A 16,592-nucleotide genomic window follows, 5' to 3' on the forward strand; every position below is an offset into this window, starting at 1 on the left:
GACAGATGTGACTCTTAAAGTCATAGGAACTTTATAATGAAGTAAGGACTTCAACTTGCATCCCCCTAGTCTTAGTCCAACACTCTAACCACTAGGCTGTTATAAAAATGGACAGTACCTTAGTACACCACATTTGTATGTTGGGAAGTGATGTGGAGAAGAGCCTGTAAAGCTTTCTGCTATCTAGCTCCTGGTATTCCCGAGTGGCCTTTCCCAACCATCTGCCACTACAAAGATGATTTAGAAACCATTTTGCTCTGACGGGATTTTTAGTTTTCACAATTTTTTTCTCCCCTTGTAGCATGTCTTTGCTGTTTCACTGCATAGCTTTGATTGTTTTTAATGTTTTATGCAAACCGCTTTATGATGTCCACCTGAAAAGTGGTGTACGATATCTTAAATAAGTTTACGGAGCGGTGGAAAACTCGTTTCCATGTATTACAGTGTGTTTTGAAAAAACGGGCTTAGATCTAATAGGCCCTTGTTACTGTCTTTACCACTGTTTTATTACAGGTGGAATCCTGTCTACAGCGGATACACTGCTCAGACAACAACATAATTATTGAAAACTTCCTTCACACCCGTTTGCAGATATTAATTATGTTATTGTGTTATCTTCACATCTTCCTTACATTTGGGGCATCAACAATAATTAACTAGAGAGTAAGGGTGGAGAGGAGGGCAAAAGTAACTGAGAAACTGTTTTGAGAAACTCCTGGCTTTTATAATTTGGCTTGATTTTAAAATTCAGTAGATAAATGGAGTCAAGAAAGAGAACAGAACAATACAAAAAAGGGTTGAGAAGAAAATAGCAGATCTTAAGAAATATAATCAGATAAAATAGAACTGGGGAAAACTTGCTGTCATGACAACAAAGAACCCATTCTCTATGCCACAAATGATATATAATGTACCTTCAATTGGTTTGCCTGTAATAAACTACAGATGGTGCTGCAAAAAATACCAGCAGAGTCATCAGTAGGGTTGAAACATGTATACAAACACAGCCAAATTTGAGCAACTGGGATAAATTAATGGAAATTAATGCACATTCCAAGAACCAGATAGTTACAAAAAACAGTAAGATCCTAGCCATATCACAGTCAAAGATAAACACTACATTATTTTAAACTGCTTTCTTTTAAACTGCTTTTTAATTGTATTTTTTATTTTTTAAAAAAATGTTTTTAACTGTTTTATGGGGTTATTCAGCTGTTTATGTTTATATTTTGTTTATGTATTTTGTGTTTTTATATTGTAATTTTACCTTGTGAACCAACCTGAGACCTGTGGGTATAGGGCGGTATATAAATTTAATTAATAATAAAAATAATATTGCCTGAGCCAGCATACTTGTGTATCACCTGTTGTATCAAAAACCTCAGGTATAAATAAGATGATCATCTAAACAAGATTCTGTTTATCTGCACTATCTCAATGGGATGTTCATGTGCTTTTCTCAATCTGGGTACAGTTAGTCACATGTATTTAAAACAACTGATAGATCATTTATCTGCCAATATGTTGAATTGCAGGGAGTAGGGGGGGGGAAAATGACATTTAAAAATATAGTCAATAATCATTATAGCTTTCTAGTCCAGCAACACCTTGCACTAGCAGAAGCTGACAGAACATCTTCAAAAGATAGCAAGCATAAGATGACAATTCAGTAACTCCCACCCCAATAGACATTGCTGAGGCACCACAGCAAGGTTTCTGAAAACCATGAAACAAGTAACTAATGCTCACTTTTAGGTTATTCAAATAAGAGGGGCATTCACTCCCACAAAGCATCCTTCTGACAGACTACTCCATTTGCTGAAAGGATTATTGGGCTTGGAGGACATACTTCCTCCAAGACCAGTTTTCCCCATTCCCCCTTTTGAATTTTCACAGGATCCAAATTTGTTACTTTAATAATGATCAACTATTGGGGATTTAAATTTGTAAATGACTATACAAAATAGAAATCTATTTCTAGCAACAATGAAAGCCCATACATAAGTGTAAGAAGCATCAAAGTTGCCATAGAAACCTCAAAATAGCTCTACATAAAGTTCCCTGTATCATCTTGCTATCCCTTGTTGCATTGTTGCTTACAACCTGTCCTCCCACGATTTAACAACAAAACGCTTGTTTTGTGAAATTTCACAAGTGTAAGAACAAACTAATTTTATATCTATTCTCATATCTTTATCTGTAGCGATGAAACTTGTTATATAATGAAAGTGATGATGAATTTTTTGGCTACACACTATCTGCTCAAATTCTGAAAGATCAGAGCTACCTTTGGATTAAAATACCGACATGACTGTGGCTGTGAGCCACCAAACAAGGCAATGCGGTAATCGTGCTTTTTTCTTCGCGGGCGAGTGCCATCCACCAACTCTTCTCTGTCCTCTGGAGAAAGCAGATGGTATCTCATGCCACCTAAACCAGAAGGCACACACAATGATTCTGAGTAATTCTAAGAGAAATCTCTGTTTCCAAAGCAAGGATGGACAAAAATAAAAGAGAAAAAAAATTAAAGCCTGTTTTTAACCATTTTTCAAAAATCACATGCAACCTCTGAAATACAGAAAGGCTGCCACAAAAAAATTGATGAAGTGTCTTTAAAACATGTTTCTATATTCACGGATACGTATAAAGTACCTGTACAGTGAGACAAACTGATTACCATGGAATAAACCTCTCAGAATATTATGCCACTGAGTATGTCATCAAATATGTCAACATCCAATATGTTTTAAATAATCAAAGCTTAGTATCTATAAAATATTTCTCACTACACCTAAACAAGAAGACAGCTTAAAGGTTTTATTCAGTCTTTGCTTCTTTTTCTTTGTTTTGACTTAGCATATACTTGAGAAGCAGCCCAGATCTGCATTGAAGACACAGATGGTGGTGCGTAGGTTTACTGTTCTTCAATAGCTGAGAGAAATGTCATTACTCAGGCTATTTTTGTATAGATATTAATGTTCTTACCAATTATATCTGAAGCCTAAGAAATCTGAAACATACGAGCTGGTTTTAAAGGCATACCGAACTATTTTTTTCAGGTATTAAGGTGGCCTTTGGTAATGAATACTCTGGTATCTTCTATTTTGTATCTTACAGTGGTGCCCAGTTTTTTGAAATAAGTTACTTTAGCGAAGAGGAGGGTGGGATGATTTGGTGGGGGTGTTTTCCTGGGGTTAGATGAAAGGTGGATGGATGCTGGCTAGCCACCAACCCATGGCTGCAGTAACCAACAGAAGGAAAGGGGGAAGGAGGATGTTGATTATACTTGTCTTTGTACAGGATTCCCCAGATCATTGCTGCCAACCCCCCACTCATCTAAATAGGACACAAAAATCCTAGAGCACTTTCTTCATCTTCACTCCAGCTGGAACAAAAAGTGCACAAGGGCACAAAGACAAACAAAATGAACTTGAACTTGTAGCCAAGATTATCAACAGGAAATTCTACAACCAAGGTGCCAACATATAGAAGGTCTTCTACTATTATTCAGTAGTGGGGAAAACTGGAGTCAGACCTTGGTCCCAGACCATTTAGAGTTTAAAGGGCACACAAAAGAATTCAATTAGGCTCAAAAGCAAACTGAAAGATAGTTGAACTGGAGGACTATGTTCACCGTAGTTATTGGCATCTGTCTCAGGAGACAATGGAGGAGTGTGCCTTTAGGGGTCAAACCGTTGGAGAAATATGATGTCTTCTGTGGCTGTAGAGACCAATGCTGGAGAGACATGTTTTATTGCTGACTGACTATCTCTAGGTACTCAGTCATCTCCAAGGGATTTCCACACTGGGATATTGCCATCATTCATGTAACGTTTGCATACCTCTTTGTAACACAGAGTTGGTCTGCCAATGGGCCTGGTGTCTGAAACCAGCTCCTTGTAGAGCATGTCTTTGGGGATCCTGCCCTCTTCCATTCTGTGGACATGCCCAAGCCAATGAAGACTTTGAGACAGGAGTGCGAACATGCTGGGAATGTGGGCTTGGGAGAGCACATCTTTGTTTGAGATTCTGTCCTGTCATGTGATGTCCCAAATCTTCCTGATATAGCAAATGTGGAAGGCTTCTGGTGATTGCAAGTTGCACACGACTCACTTCCATAAAGCAGCGTGTTCAACATGCAAGCTGGGCTGCCTGCTTCAATGGGTGCTTGGAGCTCAGAGTATCACTCAACAAGCACCAGGAGAACTACTGCACCACCAGAACTACTGTACTGTTATACAAATCAATGGTGCAATTGCACTTGGAATGTTATTTAGAGTTCTGGTTGCCTCACCACAAAAAGGATAAGAGTTGGAAAGGGCTCAGAAAAGGGCAACCATGATCAAGGGGATAGAGCAATTCCCCTAGAAGGAGAGGTTGCAGCATTGGGGCCTCTTTAGTTTAGAGAGTAAGTAAGTAAGAGGTGACATAGCTAAAGGTAAAAGGACCCCTGACCATTAGGTCCAGTCGTGACTGACTCTTGCGTTATTGGCCGAGGGAGCCGGCGTACAGCTTCCAGGTCATGTGGCCAGCATGACAAAGCCGCTTCTGGCAAACCAGAGCAGCACACGGAAATGCCGTTTGCCTTCTCGCTGTATCGGTACCTATTTATCTACTTGCACTTTGACGTGCTTTTGAACTGCTAGGTTGCCAGGAGCTGGGACCAAGCATGGGAGCTCACCCCATCACGGGGATTCGAACCGCCGACCTTCTGATTGGCAAGCCCTAGGCTCTGTGGTTTAACCCACAGTGCCACCCGCGTCCCCAAGAGGTGAACCATGGTATGGGAAAAGTGGGTACAAAAAAGCACCCCCCCCCCATCTCATAACACAAACATGGACAACCATTGAAGCTAAATACTGAGGATTCAGGACAGACAATAGTAGTTCTTTACACAGTACACAGTTATGCTATGGACTTCACTCCCACAGGCGGCCGTGATGGTGACCAACTTGGATGGCTTTAAAAGATGGTTATTTATGGAGGATAAGGCTATCACTAACCACAAAGGCTATGCTCTGCCTCCACAATTGGAGGCAGTATGCTACTAGTTGCTGGAAAATGCAGGAGGGGACACTGCTCTTGTGCTCAGCTCCTGCTGTTAGGCTTCCCATAGGCATCTGGTTGGCCACTGAGAACAGGATGTTTGACTAGATGGGCAACTGGTCTGATTGATCCAGCAGGCTCTTATAATTTTATGAAACTCTGAAGTGACCCATAATTGCTTGAAGCTGACCCATAATGACAAGACATTTCTTTATTTTGGTATCCACTGTTCAAAGCTGAGACACACAAATGAGATTTTTGAAGTTGGGGGACTCTGGACCATGGAGCTTACATAGTCTGCAATTTATTAGACATAGTTCTAATTGCAGGAAATAGAATGCCAACATTGAGGGCTACTAGTCAGCTTTGATTCAGCTTCTTGGCACAGAGAGAACAGGGTTAATCCTACCTTTCTTTTGTATTTACATGCTAAAGTGCATTTAAATGGAATAAGCAGGTCTTAAAGAAAAACTTTACAGAGAGTTGAGACAACACAGAAGATAAACTTACTGATAACCATTTTGAGGCACTCAGGGTTGTCCTGGATAAGTGGCTCAGCTTGTACTGTTTTACTGAGGAAATTTTTTGAAATTAAAGGAAACCTGACTTTAGCAAGAATGTCAACCATGTAAGGCTGACGGTTTGGCTCGTCATACTTCAGCCACCTGACGGCAGCATCATAAACCTAGGAATAAGAAAGAAAAATATATCTGTGTACTTACAGTAGCAGCCATCTATAGAACCAGGAAAGTGATATCTCAGCTGTTACAAAAAGGAAGTCTAATTTAGGATCTTCAAAGGGCTTTTAAAAATAATTACTTGCTATATCTTCTATTGCCAGTTAGATGGGTTTAAGTCCCTCATTCAGGAATGGCTAAGAAGAAATCCCGAATTTAAAAGCTGCTGCTGATCTCCCGAGATAAAAAAATTCAGAGCCATGACTATTCAGAGTTGTGAAACTATACTATAAACAACAGCTGAACTAAGATAGACCAATTATTACATAGTGAACATGCATGTGTAAATTGGAGTGAAATAACTCACAGGGCTGCCACTTACCTGGAAAATAAAATTTTACTTCTAACATATTTCAGCTACTGAAGCAATTTTTATGTCCCACCACACTAAATGGGATCCACCACACTGAAAGGATCTAACTGTTTCAGTGAAAAGTTTACACTTTCTTGAAGCAATTAGATAATGTGGAAAAATCCCAGATGCTATGCTAATACCTTTTGGTCCTTCATAGTAACCACTCTCAATGTTTTTAGAAAAAGTCGCTTCAACTGTCAAACACATTACTGACCATGATATCCAAGAACGAGACAGAAAACCAACTACAAAACTGAGAAAACACCACAAACAGCAAAAAGCAGGGGAAAATACCAAATGCCAGAAAGTCTCAATCTGTTTTCAGTCTCAATCTGTTTTGGAACAAAACTTTCCTTGAGGGCACTTTTTAATCAGCATTTCTCATAAAAAATATAGGATACTATAGTGACTCCTACTTCAAGCACCTGATGTTCCAGCCTTTTTTCCTGCCAAAAATTAATCAAATACTGATCCTTCAGTTTTGATGCAGTTAAGCGCTCCTATATTTGAGGCCCTTCTGTTTTTCACATTACAACTCCCCATGCCACTGCTCCATTAAGTCATTTGACTTTGTGAGGAGATGAGACCTGAAAAGCTGGAGAATCTGGTTGGAAATCATACAGGCACTAAAAGTTCTGCCAGCAATTATTTGCATTCCACTTTTGACAGGAAATATTTCCATACAGATTGCATATTTACAGCAAGATACCTAAAAACACAAATCCTTATTTCAGATGCAAGACTAAAGTAGCTATGAAACTGGACCCTCACCTGATCTTCTGCTCTTACAGTTAGCGTGTCTTGATTCAGGAGATGTGTTACACGTTTAACATCTAGCTGCAGAAACTCGTCTGTCTTGTAAACCTCTGTGAAATGTTGGTGGATAAAGTCATCTGCAGTAGCCTTGAGCTCTGGGCAGTCAAGACACTCTGCTAACACACTTATACCTAGTGCAAGATAGTAAAAAATTATGAAAAGATGTTTAAAATTCATGAAAAAGCATATTGGTTGGAATTAAACATTGTGCTCTTACGAATGTTCCATCTGCACAAGCATTGCAGCTTGCTAAATGGAACACTCACTCTTGCCCCCACTCTTTTGCTGTTCTGGGGGTTATCCCAATTCCCTCCAGCCAGTTTCAGGGCGGGTATGGGAGAAGTAAAGGGGGGAAGCCCCCTTGCGCAGAGTTTCTGTTGATAGAGCAGAATGCTGCCCGTTTTTAAAGTTTTTTTCTCTTCAGTGGCAAAAGCAATGACCAAAGTAGTTATCTTGAGAAGTAAAATAATTGATGAAATCTATGAATTTGTCATGCACTAAGTACTAGAGAGACAATGATGTCATGTTAGCAACTTGGAAGAAAGTCTTTAACAGTAGTCACATTCTATAGAAAACAATAGTTCAGTCTGGCTTATCTGAAAGCTAATCAGAGGTGGCAGGCACTGTAGCAGTAATATACGCATGACAAAAATACATTTTCAAATCATAAAACTTGTTTTCCAATAGAATAATACATGAAATGTATCATTAGCAAGACTGTCCTAAAAATTGAATAATCAAGGACCCAAAGTGCCAATTTTGAAAAATATCAAGAGTTTTTAGAAACAATATAGAGTGAGCCATCTTACCAAGACAATTTGAAGCATCAACTTGCTCTTTTAAGAAGTCCACACACATTTTTTTCACAGGTTCAATTTGATATTGATTTGCGGCATCTAACAATGACTGGACATTGTTGCTGTTTACAGAAATTCTGAAAAAAGTAGCAACATTACTATGACCAAAACATTTTCAACAAGAACTGGGAACATGATAATACACATAGCTAGATTAAATTAGGATTTTCAACCACTAGAACAGCAACACAATATGTTACAGGCAGATACAGTAGTACCTGTTGAACATATAATTAAAATAGCATTAATTCACTTAACAGCTTTTCTGGGCTTCACATAAATAAATAAATAAACCTACCTTGCAGTATAAGCAAACTCCACAAGCTGCTCAATAATATCTGGCTCTGCATCTTTTAACTCCACTTCATAAGATTTTGATTCAATCATATTTGCTGCAATTAGATACATAACACCATCATCTAACCTGAACAACAATTCCACCCCTGCACCCACATCTCAAAGGACCTGCTGCTCTAATTTAAGGGGGGGGGAAACAGTTGCAATGGAAGTTGTTAAGCGAACTTCAAGACAGTCACAGAGATCAGTTATGAGCAACAGAACCTAGAACTGGCCAAGCTGGAATCTAGATTTAAATATATTAAAAACTGTTTTCCTAATTCCGTCTTACTTATAGAAATCTTATTTACAGAAAAACAAGTACACTAAGAATAGGTGTATCAAGAACTTCTGGTCTCACAAAACTACATCCCAGTCTTACATACATTTCAACCCAGCTCAAGGTTTGTCTCTATATAAAATAGGAATGGGAACCTGTGGTCTTCCTGTTGGTCAACTCCCATCATCCCTCACTATTGGCTGTGCCAGCTGAGGCTGATGGGAGAGACAGTCCAAGAACATCTGGAGGAATACAGGTTTCCCGGTTCTTGATGTAAAAATTAAAAAAGATGAATTAGTGTGGTATGAATGAGTTCTGACCTAAGAAACATCTGCACCTAAAGTTAAATAAAAAGAGGGCACCTTCTTTTGCTCTAGAGCCCATTTTTAAAGACATTTAAATATTAAGCTTAGGGGTCGCAAATATGCCAGTCTCTCTGAAGCAGGTGTATTTTTGGCAAGTCTTATTATATACTGACTGCATGTGAGAGTTTTAGGAAGACAAGTGGAAATTCAGTGGCTTCACTGGTTCACATGTATGACATGGCAAAGCAGTGTGTGACCGAGATCATGGGTGCTTTACTTCTCCCTTGACATTTTAGGTCAGTGCAGTGGCAGTTAAGCCATGTTTTTGCTAAGTGTGTTGTCTGAATCTGGGGCTGTTGTTAACACCTGTCCTCAACCATTTGTGGCCAAAGCTTGTCTACAAGTCATGATTGAGGAGAGACCTGAACTATGATCCAGGGGTTGGATGACACACTAAGCCAAATCTTGATTTAGCTGCTGTACCAACCTAAAAAGCCTAGGAAGAAGCAAAGTGGCACCAATCGTCTTCTTTGAAGACAGCATATTCATGCTAAGCCATGGTTTAGCTTAAGGCTGTTCTCCTGCATGGTGCTACTAAACCGCAATTAGGCTGACAGTTGGACAAGCAACAGAGATGGAAGACAAGGAAGAAATATCACTGTAAAGATAATTGGACAAGATTCAAGAGCTTCTACGTATACGTTATTAAACCAAAACTTCCTTTCTTTGCAGGCCCACAATGTTATAAACTCAGTACATAAGCTTGTTGCCAAATGGTACCTTGAATCTATTGTAGGTTGCAGTTACCACAACAGAATGTCTTATCTGCCAGGGGGTTGGACTAAATGACCCTCGGAGTCCCTTCCAACACTACAATTCTATGATTTCAATGAATTCCTTGACTGTAGCTTGCTCTTACAACAATCCACTTGTCCCAGTATGCAAGAAGAAGAAACACACAGTGGAAATTGTATTCACTATGGACTAAGACAGAGGTTTTTTAATTGCGGTCGCCAACCTGGAGCCCAGAAATCTCCACATAGTCGCAATTGGACCTGTGCCAGTAGCAAAATGCGCCTAGCTAATTTTGAGCACTGCTGGTCAGTAGGTGATGAAGATTTAAACCAGTAGAAGTTGAGTTAGCTGAAGACTTACTGGTAAACATCAAGTTAAAGAAGTGACTTGCTGAAGCAAGTACAACACGATGAGCTGGGATCTTCCTTTCCTGGACCATGAGAATGACATCACAGAGTGTTTTCTAGCACAAAAAAGTCAAAATGACAAAGCATGTAATATTTCATAGCTTCAAAGAAATGTGTAGAAATTCTTATTTTTTTGCTAAACTAGAGACCTACAGAAATGTACAACAAATACTATTGAGACAAAATCACCATTTTTCAAAGGAGCTCAAGGCAGTGTATGTGATTCTTCCTTTCCTCACTTAATCCTCACAACCACCCTGTGAAGTAGGTTAGGCTGAGAGGCAATGACTGGCCCAAGTTCATCCATTGAGCTTCATAGCTGGTGAGAATTGAGACTCTGGTCTTGTAACTGAATTACATTAACATGAACAATTACAATTTTGCTGCTCTTCAGCTCCAAGTATGTGAGATTTTTGTATACAGTTTGGCAAACCTACGTTGTAAAACTATGCCTATCTACTCAGAAATAATTCTTACTTAGTTTAATAGGGCTTACTTCCAGGTAAGCATGTAGAGGATTGCAGGCTTAATACTGTAGCCAACAATACATACTTAAAATAGCAGTCATTGTCCCAAATGCTTATGGGAGGTCTAAATAGAAACAACTAGAACATTTGCTTCTTTCTTTATTGTCATTTCCACAGTAGACCAAAATAGCAGAGTGACTAATGTGTTAGTTAAGTTGCTTTTAAATGAGACCAGGTTCCTGAAAAGTACTCTGCTTATACTTTAATGGATGCTCTCATTATTCTAGCCTCATTTAAAAGCTGCTGAATTAATTTCTAAACGTAGAAAAAGAAAGACATTGACAATTATTTTTCTCTGTTGTGGAAATGACAATGAAGGAAACTTAACATTTTCCAGTTGTCTCCATTTAGACCTCCAACTATTTGGGAGAAAGACTACCATTTATGTGTTTATCGTTGCTAGAATATTAGCCAATGTGTGTAGCATTTTTAACTTGAAATGTATATAAGCACCTCAAGGCAACTGAACAAGAACAAGCTGTTACTGAGCTAAAATATGTTAATGATCTTAAAATTGGTACCGTACAGTAGCAGCTCTAGCAAGTGATGACAATACAAATCACTACTAAAGCAGATTATGAACAGAGAATTGGTTGTATTCAACTCGGTGCAGACCCATTGAAATTAGGTAATGTCCATTACATAGGATTAATTGTAATAGGTCTACTCTGAGCAAAAGGTGAATACAAGCCACAGGTTAGCAAGGCAAATATGCCTCATAGATCAGTAGACTGGTACTACCCAAACACATCTGTTAAGTACACAATTGAACTAGCAGTTTTCACCCCAGTTTCATAGTCATACACTAGTCATATTCACTGAGCACACAACTATAACTTGTACCTTCTGGAAGGAGGCTGATGGTGAAGGTGTTACCTTCAGTCACTATTTCCACTACAGCTTGCCAGCATTTGTAATGCTCCAACCCCTACAGCCTGTTAACAGTTGTTCTGGTAATAGCTTTCCTGCACAAAAAGATAGATATTAACTCCTATGCCAGGCATAGGTAAACTCGGCCCTCCAGATGTTTTGGGACTACAACTCCCATCATCCCTGACCACTGGTCCTGTTAACTAGGGATGATGGTAGTTGTAGTCCCAAAACATCTGGAGGGCCGAGTTTGCCTATGCCTGTCCCATGCTGTTGTGATCATCTTTCTGTATCTCTAGAATACTATCCTCTTGGGCGACATATGCTAGAGATAAAGGGAGATGAATCTGAATTAGGTTTACACATTTGCCAGGGTAACAGAAGTTGAGAATATTCTCATTTTCCCCCAATGCATCCTTGTGGGTGGAACATCAAAGAGCTACACCAGATAAATGAGCAAAGAATGCAACGGGATTCATGTCTTGGCTTCACATCAACTGCTCTGTGTACCAGAAATCTATTGCAGCATGGTAGATAAGTGCCCAAATATAAATCCCGATGCTGCTCATTCAAATCTCGCCTCTAACAGGAACTCATCAGGTAGTCAAGTTACATGAAAGGAGATTCCTTCTAAACACATGGAAAAACTTTCCCGACTGTAAGATCTGTCAGTGAAAGTCTTCCTCGGGAGGTTGTGGGCTCTCCTCCTTTGGAGAGGTTGGATGCCCATCTGTCACAGACGCTTTAAGATTCCAACGTTGCAGGCGGTGGGAGTAGATGACCCTTGGAGTCCCTTCCAACTCTACAATTCTATGATTCTTCGGCAAGGCGTCATCCGCGAGCCTCGTCAGCCATCCCACACCTCTGCAATATGGGAGTCCTTACTGGCCTACTTTACAGGACTGTTGTAAACAGAAACAAAACAATGGCAAGCACTTTGTGTTAGCTATGACCCCACCCCGCCATGGGTTTCTTCTCCTACAACTCCTCCGGGTACACAAATGCCCAGGGGCCAGGCTCGTGGTCAAAACCACTGGGGGGGGGGGTGAAAGAGAAATAGAAACATGTTCTTATTGGACCCCACAGGTCAAAGAGCCCTAGGAGGCCGGCCACCCCACGCCCCGCCTTACTTGCTTCCTCATGGTGTTCATGACCCCCATGAAGCTGGCCAGCAATTTGGCTTCTTCCCGGGCGGCGAGTTTCTTCTCGGTCTTCTTTTTGTTGCTTTTCTCCGAAGCCGAGGCCGCCATGCTCCCTTCCCTCGCCTCCCTCTCGCCGGCGACGAACCGAAGGCTTCCCGAACCGACACCCTGTCATAAACGGCAGCCAGGCTCCAACGGCCAAAGCAAAGCGGCAGCCCCGACCTCGCTCTGCAAAAAAAGGTCCCCCTCCGCCTAGCAGTTGCAGGCCCTCTTCCCACCCCTCCGACACCCCCAAATATAGGCTCCCCTGGCCAATCAGGAAGCAGCTCGCGGAATCGCTGTCCGCCAACACAAGTCCGCCCCTTCTCGGGAGCCGGCGAAGATTCAGCGGGTGGGAGAGGTAAACAAAGAAGGAGCCGGCGCGCCGTGACGTCACGCCGAAGCGCACGACCTGCCCGAGACAATTAGAGCAGGGGAAGCGACGAGGTGGAGAGTTCTGGGTAGGCGCCAGGTGCGCATGCGTGAATGTGGGCGGGCAGGTTGGTCCCTGAAGTGTGTCAAAGGAGCACGAGTTTTCCCGAGAAGGGTGGGCCGCTCAGTTGCCCAGTATAGATACACTCAGGATTGTAGAGGTACGCCTCTTTCTTAAAGGAGGTGGCTCGGCAGAACACAAGAAAAGCATTGGCCCGTTTATGGTCTGCGCTGCTTGCCGGAGGCTCCGCTCAGTTTCCCCCAGTTCTAGATGGGAATGGCAGGGGTTGAAACCAGGATCTTCTTCGGCATGCGAAGTACGTGCAGATCATCTGAAGGCATACAGTAATCCAGATGTGGTGGTGGAGGAGGAGGAGGAGGAGAAGGAGGAAGGTTAACATGCATCCCCAGTAGGGGCTGAGCTGGGAGCAGAGGTTTAAAACTCCAACCGCCCCAGCACCCTACTTTAATTCTTGGAGGGAGCGAGTGGCACTGTTTGTCTAAACCACTGAGCCTCTTGGGCTTGCTGATCAGAAGGTCAGTGGTTCGAATCCCTGTGACAGGGTGAGCTCCCGTTGCTCTGCCCCAGCTCCTGCCAACCTAGCAATTTGAAAGTGTGCCAGTGCAAGTAGACGGGAAGGTAAATGGTGTTTCCCTGCGCTCTGGTTTCCGACATGGTGTTCTGTTGCGCCAGAAGCGGTTTAGTCATGCTGACCACACGACCCAGAAAGCTGTCTGTGGAAAGCCCCCTTGACCTGAAGCAAGATGAGCGCCGCACCCCAAAGTTGCCTTTGACCGGACTTAACTGTCCAGGGGTATTTTATCTAATTTTATTCTTCCTTTTTTCTGCCACTGCTGCAAAAACCAGTGGGGTCTTGGACCCCTCAGAAAAATATTGTTACAACCAGTGCTATTTTTCTAGAAAAAGAGGTGCCAGAACTCACTATGAATACCTCCCTTGTTCTCTTATAATGGCAATGGTGACCACCTGAGAGGTAGGTGCAGGAATTGAGTTCAGGTGAGTTCTGGCCGCAGATAAGCCCTTATTACAGCCACCCCAATCTCCAACCAGCAGTGCAAGATTCCAGGGATTGCAGGTCCTTAGCAGCATCTGTGTTCCCTTTTAGGACAGTGGGGTGCAACAGAGACACTGGTCCCTTTATCACATCACAGGCCAACAAGACCAATCCCCCCCTCCCGCCTGACAACATACGAATCAATATGGCTAACTTAACTCAATCCACTTCAACCAACAATGCCTTGGGCCCGCTGATCTCTTGCTCCACCAGAAAAAATAAAACACCATGCCAGTCATGTCAACTTTGATTACTTAGTTGGTACAGAGTTGGAGATGGGTGGGACTAGTGGCCCATTTGTTCTGGTTGATACTGTCTAGCTTCTACAGCCTGAAGATACAGACTGTCTACTAGGAAGCGTGCAGTTCTCCCTGGATGCTTGCCCACCCTGCCTAGTCTGCCAGAGCTGGGCTGGGTGTGTGATCTCAGAGGTTCTCCTGGATCTCTCAGAGGCTTTCAATATAATAGATTCTGGATCAGCTGCCTAGGTTGGGCCACAGGTCCTGCTACAATTTGGAGTCTTCTGTCATGGAGCCTGATCCGATTGCTTCTCCAAGACATTCAACAGATGGCTTGGCATCAGTGCTAGGAACTAACCCACCCTCTCTATGAGGGCAGCAGCCATTGCTATTGACGCTACTGTGCCAGAAAATACCACCTGCCCATGGGCATAGCCGGGGGTGGTGGTGCAGGGAGGGGCACCTGCCCCCCAATCAATAAAGATACATAGCAAACTGAGGTTCTGCCCCCCTCCAACTAAAGGCCTGCTGCCCCTAACAAAAATCCTGGCTATGCCCATGCACCTGCCCCATACAAAAAGTTTGTGTAAAGTACTTAATAGGTGTGACACCACCTTGGAGAGCTGACCTCATCTCCCTAGCAGACCTGCACAGAGCTGTAGTAGTAATCGGCTTGAATGGATTTTGGGATGTTGCTTTACCTGTTGTGTGATACAAATCTCTGCTTGCATCATAAAAGCTAAGCTTAGAATTGGATGGAGTTGATGGTATCATTAAACAAAATGTATCTCTTTGAGGTTCTCTCTAGTGGCATCTTTAAGAAAGTTGAATGCACAGTTACTCCTCAGACACTGCAATGTATTTATTTAATATATTTCTACCCCTCTTCTAGGGTGGCCCCTCACACGGTGATTAAAAAAAAAGTTAAGAACAAAGCAATTGAACAAGATTCAGACAGCAGAGGATCAGGAGCCTGCAAGAAGATCAATAAAATGCTGGGTGAATTTGTAGTTTTAAAAAAGTATTCTAGGACTGCATAAAGACCACAAGAGAAAGGGTCCAGGCAAAGGGAGCCAAGTGGGGTTGCATAAACTACTGTGTGTACATTGCTAGCAGTAAAAGGCAGGATGTTTTTTTTCCATCTGAAGTCAAAACCTGCTTTCACCAGTAGATGTCATTACAGCAGTGGTAATAGAGATACAGTATAACTCTGATACGATAGCCCGGTGAAATACTGAACTTAGCCAAATAAATTAAAAAACCAAATAAGTTTTTGTTACAAACCTGTTGCTGGATTAATTAAGATCACTCTTTTTTTTAATTGAGCAAAACATTTGTACTCAAATAGGCTAACAAATTAATTGACCAAATGTTGCAGCCTTGATTCTTTATATTTGTATGAGTGTTGCACATGCAAACTGTTCAGTGGCACAATGGGTCAGTGTGCCTGGCTGTTAACCAGAAGGTTGCTGGTTCAAGCCCATCGAGGGACAGCTGGATTCCTGCATTGCAGGGGATTGGGCTGGATGACCCTCGGGGTCCCTTCCAACTCTGCAGTTCTATAATTCTATGCAAGACAACAGTCCCTGCACTAGTGTGTGACAGGTAAGGGACTGGAGGAGGTGCTGGTAAACTGACTTATCTCCTGAAATTCCACCAACACCAACACACAAAGAGCAACACAAGGTCTTTGGAAGAAGCCAGTAAGGCAGGTGTGAGGAATCTTTGATCATCTAGATGTTGCTGAACTACAACTCCCATCACCCCTGACCATTGGCCATGCTTGCTGGGTCCTGTGAGGAGTTGTAGTTCAGTAAGTAACACCTGGAGAGCCAAAGTTTCACCACACCTGCAGTTAGGCAGCGACTACAATGCAACAGCACTATGACAATTATGTAATAAGCTTGTTTGTCTCCACTCCATAAGCCCTTACATCTGATCTATCCATTACCCCGCCCACTCGAGAATCCATCATAATAAAGGACTCCTGGATGGTTATGTCCAGTCAAAGGTGACTATGGGGCTGTGGCGCTCCTCTCGCTTTCAGGCCGAGGGAGCTGGCGTTTGTCCACAGACAGCTTCCCAGGTTGTGTGGCCAGCATGACTAAACTGCTTCTGGCACAACAGAACAAGATGGTGGAAACCAGAGCGCACGGAAACACCGTTTACCTTCCCACTGCAGCGGTACCTATTTATCTACTTGCACTGGCGTGCTTTCGAACTGCTAGGTTGGCAGGAGATCCACGGTGCAACAGTGGCACAGAACAACTGATGTGTGCAATCAAGACTACTGTATTTGATTGCAATCTTAAGTAGTTTCGGGCGTGAATAAA

At 42.2% G+C, this 16,592-nt stretch overlaps 1 protein-coding gene and 1 long non-coding RNA gene across 10 annotated transcripts in view; one reads left to right on the plus strand and one right to left on the minus strand.

The window, feature by feature from the left end:
* Positions 1–2,703, plus strand: part of LOC132592856 (uncharacterized) — a 12,073-nt gene extending 9,370 nt beyond the window's left edge. For 4 of the 6 annotated variants that reach the window (XR_015946435.1, XR_015946437.1, XR_015946436.1 and 1 more), the window contains one exon: positions 514–1,343. This is a non-coding gene — a long non-coding RNA (uncharacterized LOC132592856). Of the gene's footprint in view, positions 1–513 lie in introns of all 6 variants that reach the window. The other 2 variants (XR_015946438.1, XR_015946440.1) reach the window with 1 other exon arrangement.
* KLHL7 (kelch like family member 7) overlaps positions 1–12,988 on the minus strand; it is a 20,306-nt gene extending 7,318 nt beyond the window's left edge. The window contains exons 1-7 of one of the 4 annotated variants that reach the window (XM_035129125.3): positions 12,462–12,988; positions 9,888–9,990; positions 8,110–8,203; positions 7,764–7,888; positions 6,910–7,085; positions 5,557–5,731; positions 2,288–2,430 (exon numbers count right to left, since the gene is read on the minus strand). In XM_035129125.3, coding sequence (XP_034985016.1) covers positions 2,288–2,430; positions 5,557–5,731; positions 6,910–7,085; positions 7,764–7,888; positions 8,110–8,203; positions 9,888–9,990; positions 12,462–12,581 — 936 coding nt within the window. In that variant the 5' untranslated portion in view covers positions 12,582–12,988. Of the gene's footprint in view, positions 1–2,287; positions 2,431–5,556; positions 5,732–5,768; positions 5,809–6,909; positions 7,086–7,763; positions 7,889–8,109; positions 8,204–9,887; positions 9,991–11,304; positions 11,427–12,461 lie in introns of those variants that run through there. The other 3 variants (XM_088654312.1, XM_035129127.3, XM_088654313.1) reach the window with 3 other exon arrangements.
* Between the last annotated feature and the right edge of the window lie 3,604 nt (positions 12,989–16,592).

This window comes from Zootoca vivipara, chromosome 11 (assembly GCF_965207765.1).
Source record: "Zootoca vivipara chromosome 11, rZooViv2.hap1.1, whole genome shotgun sequence".
NCBI classification, from domain to species: Eukaryota; Metazoa; Chordata; class Lepidosauria; order Squamata; family Lacertidae; genus Zootoca; species Zootoca vivipara.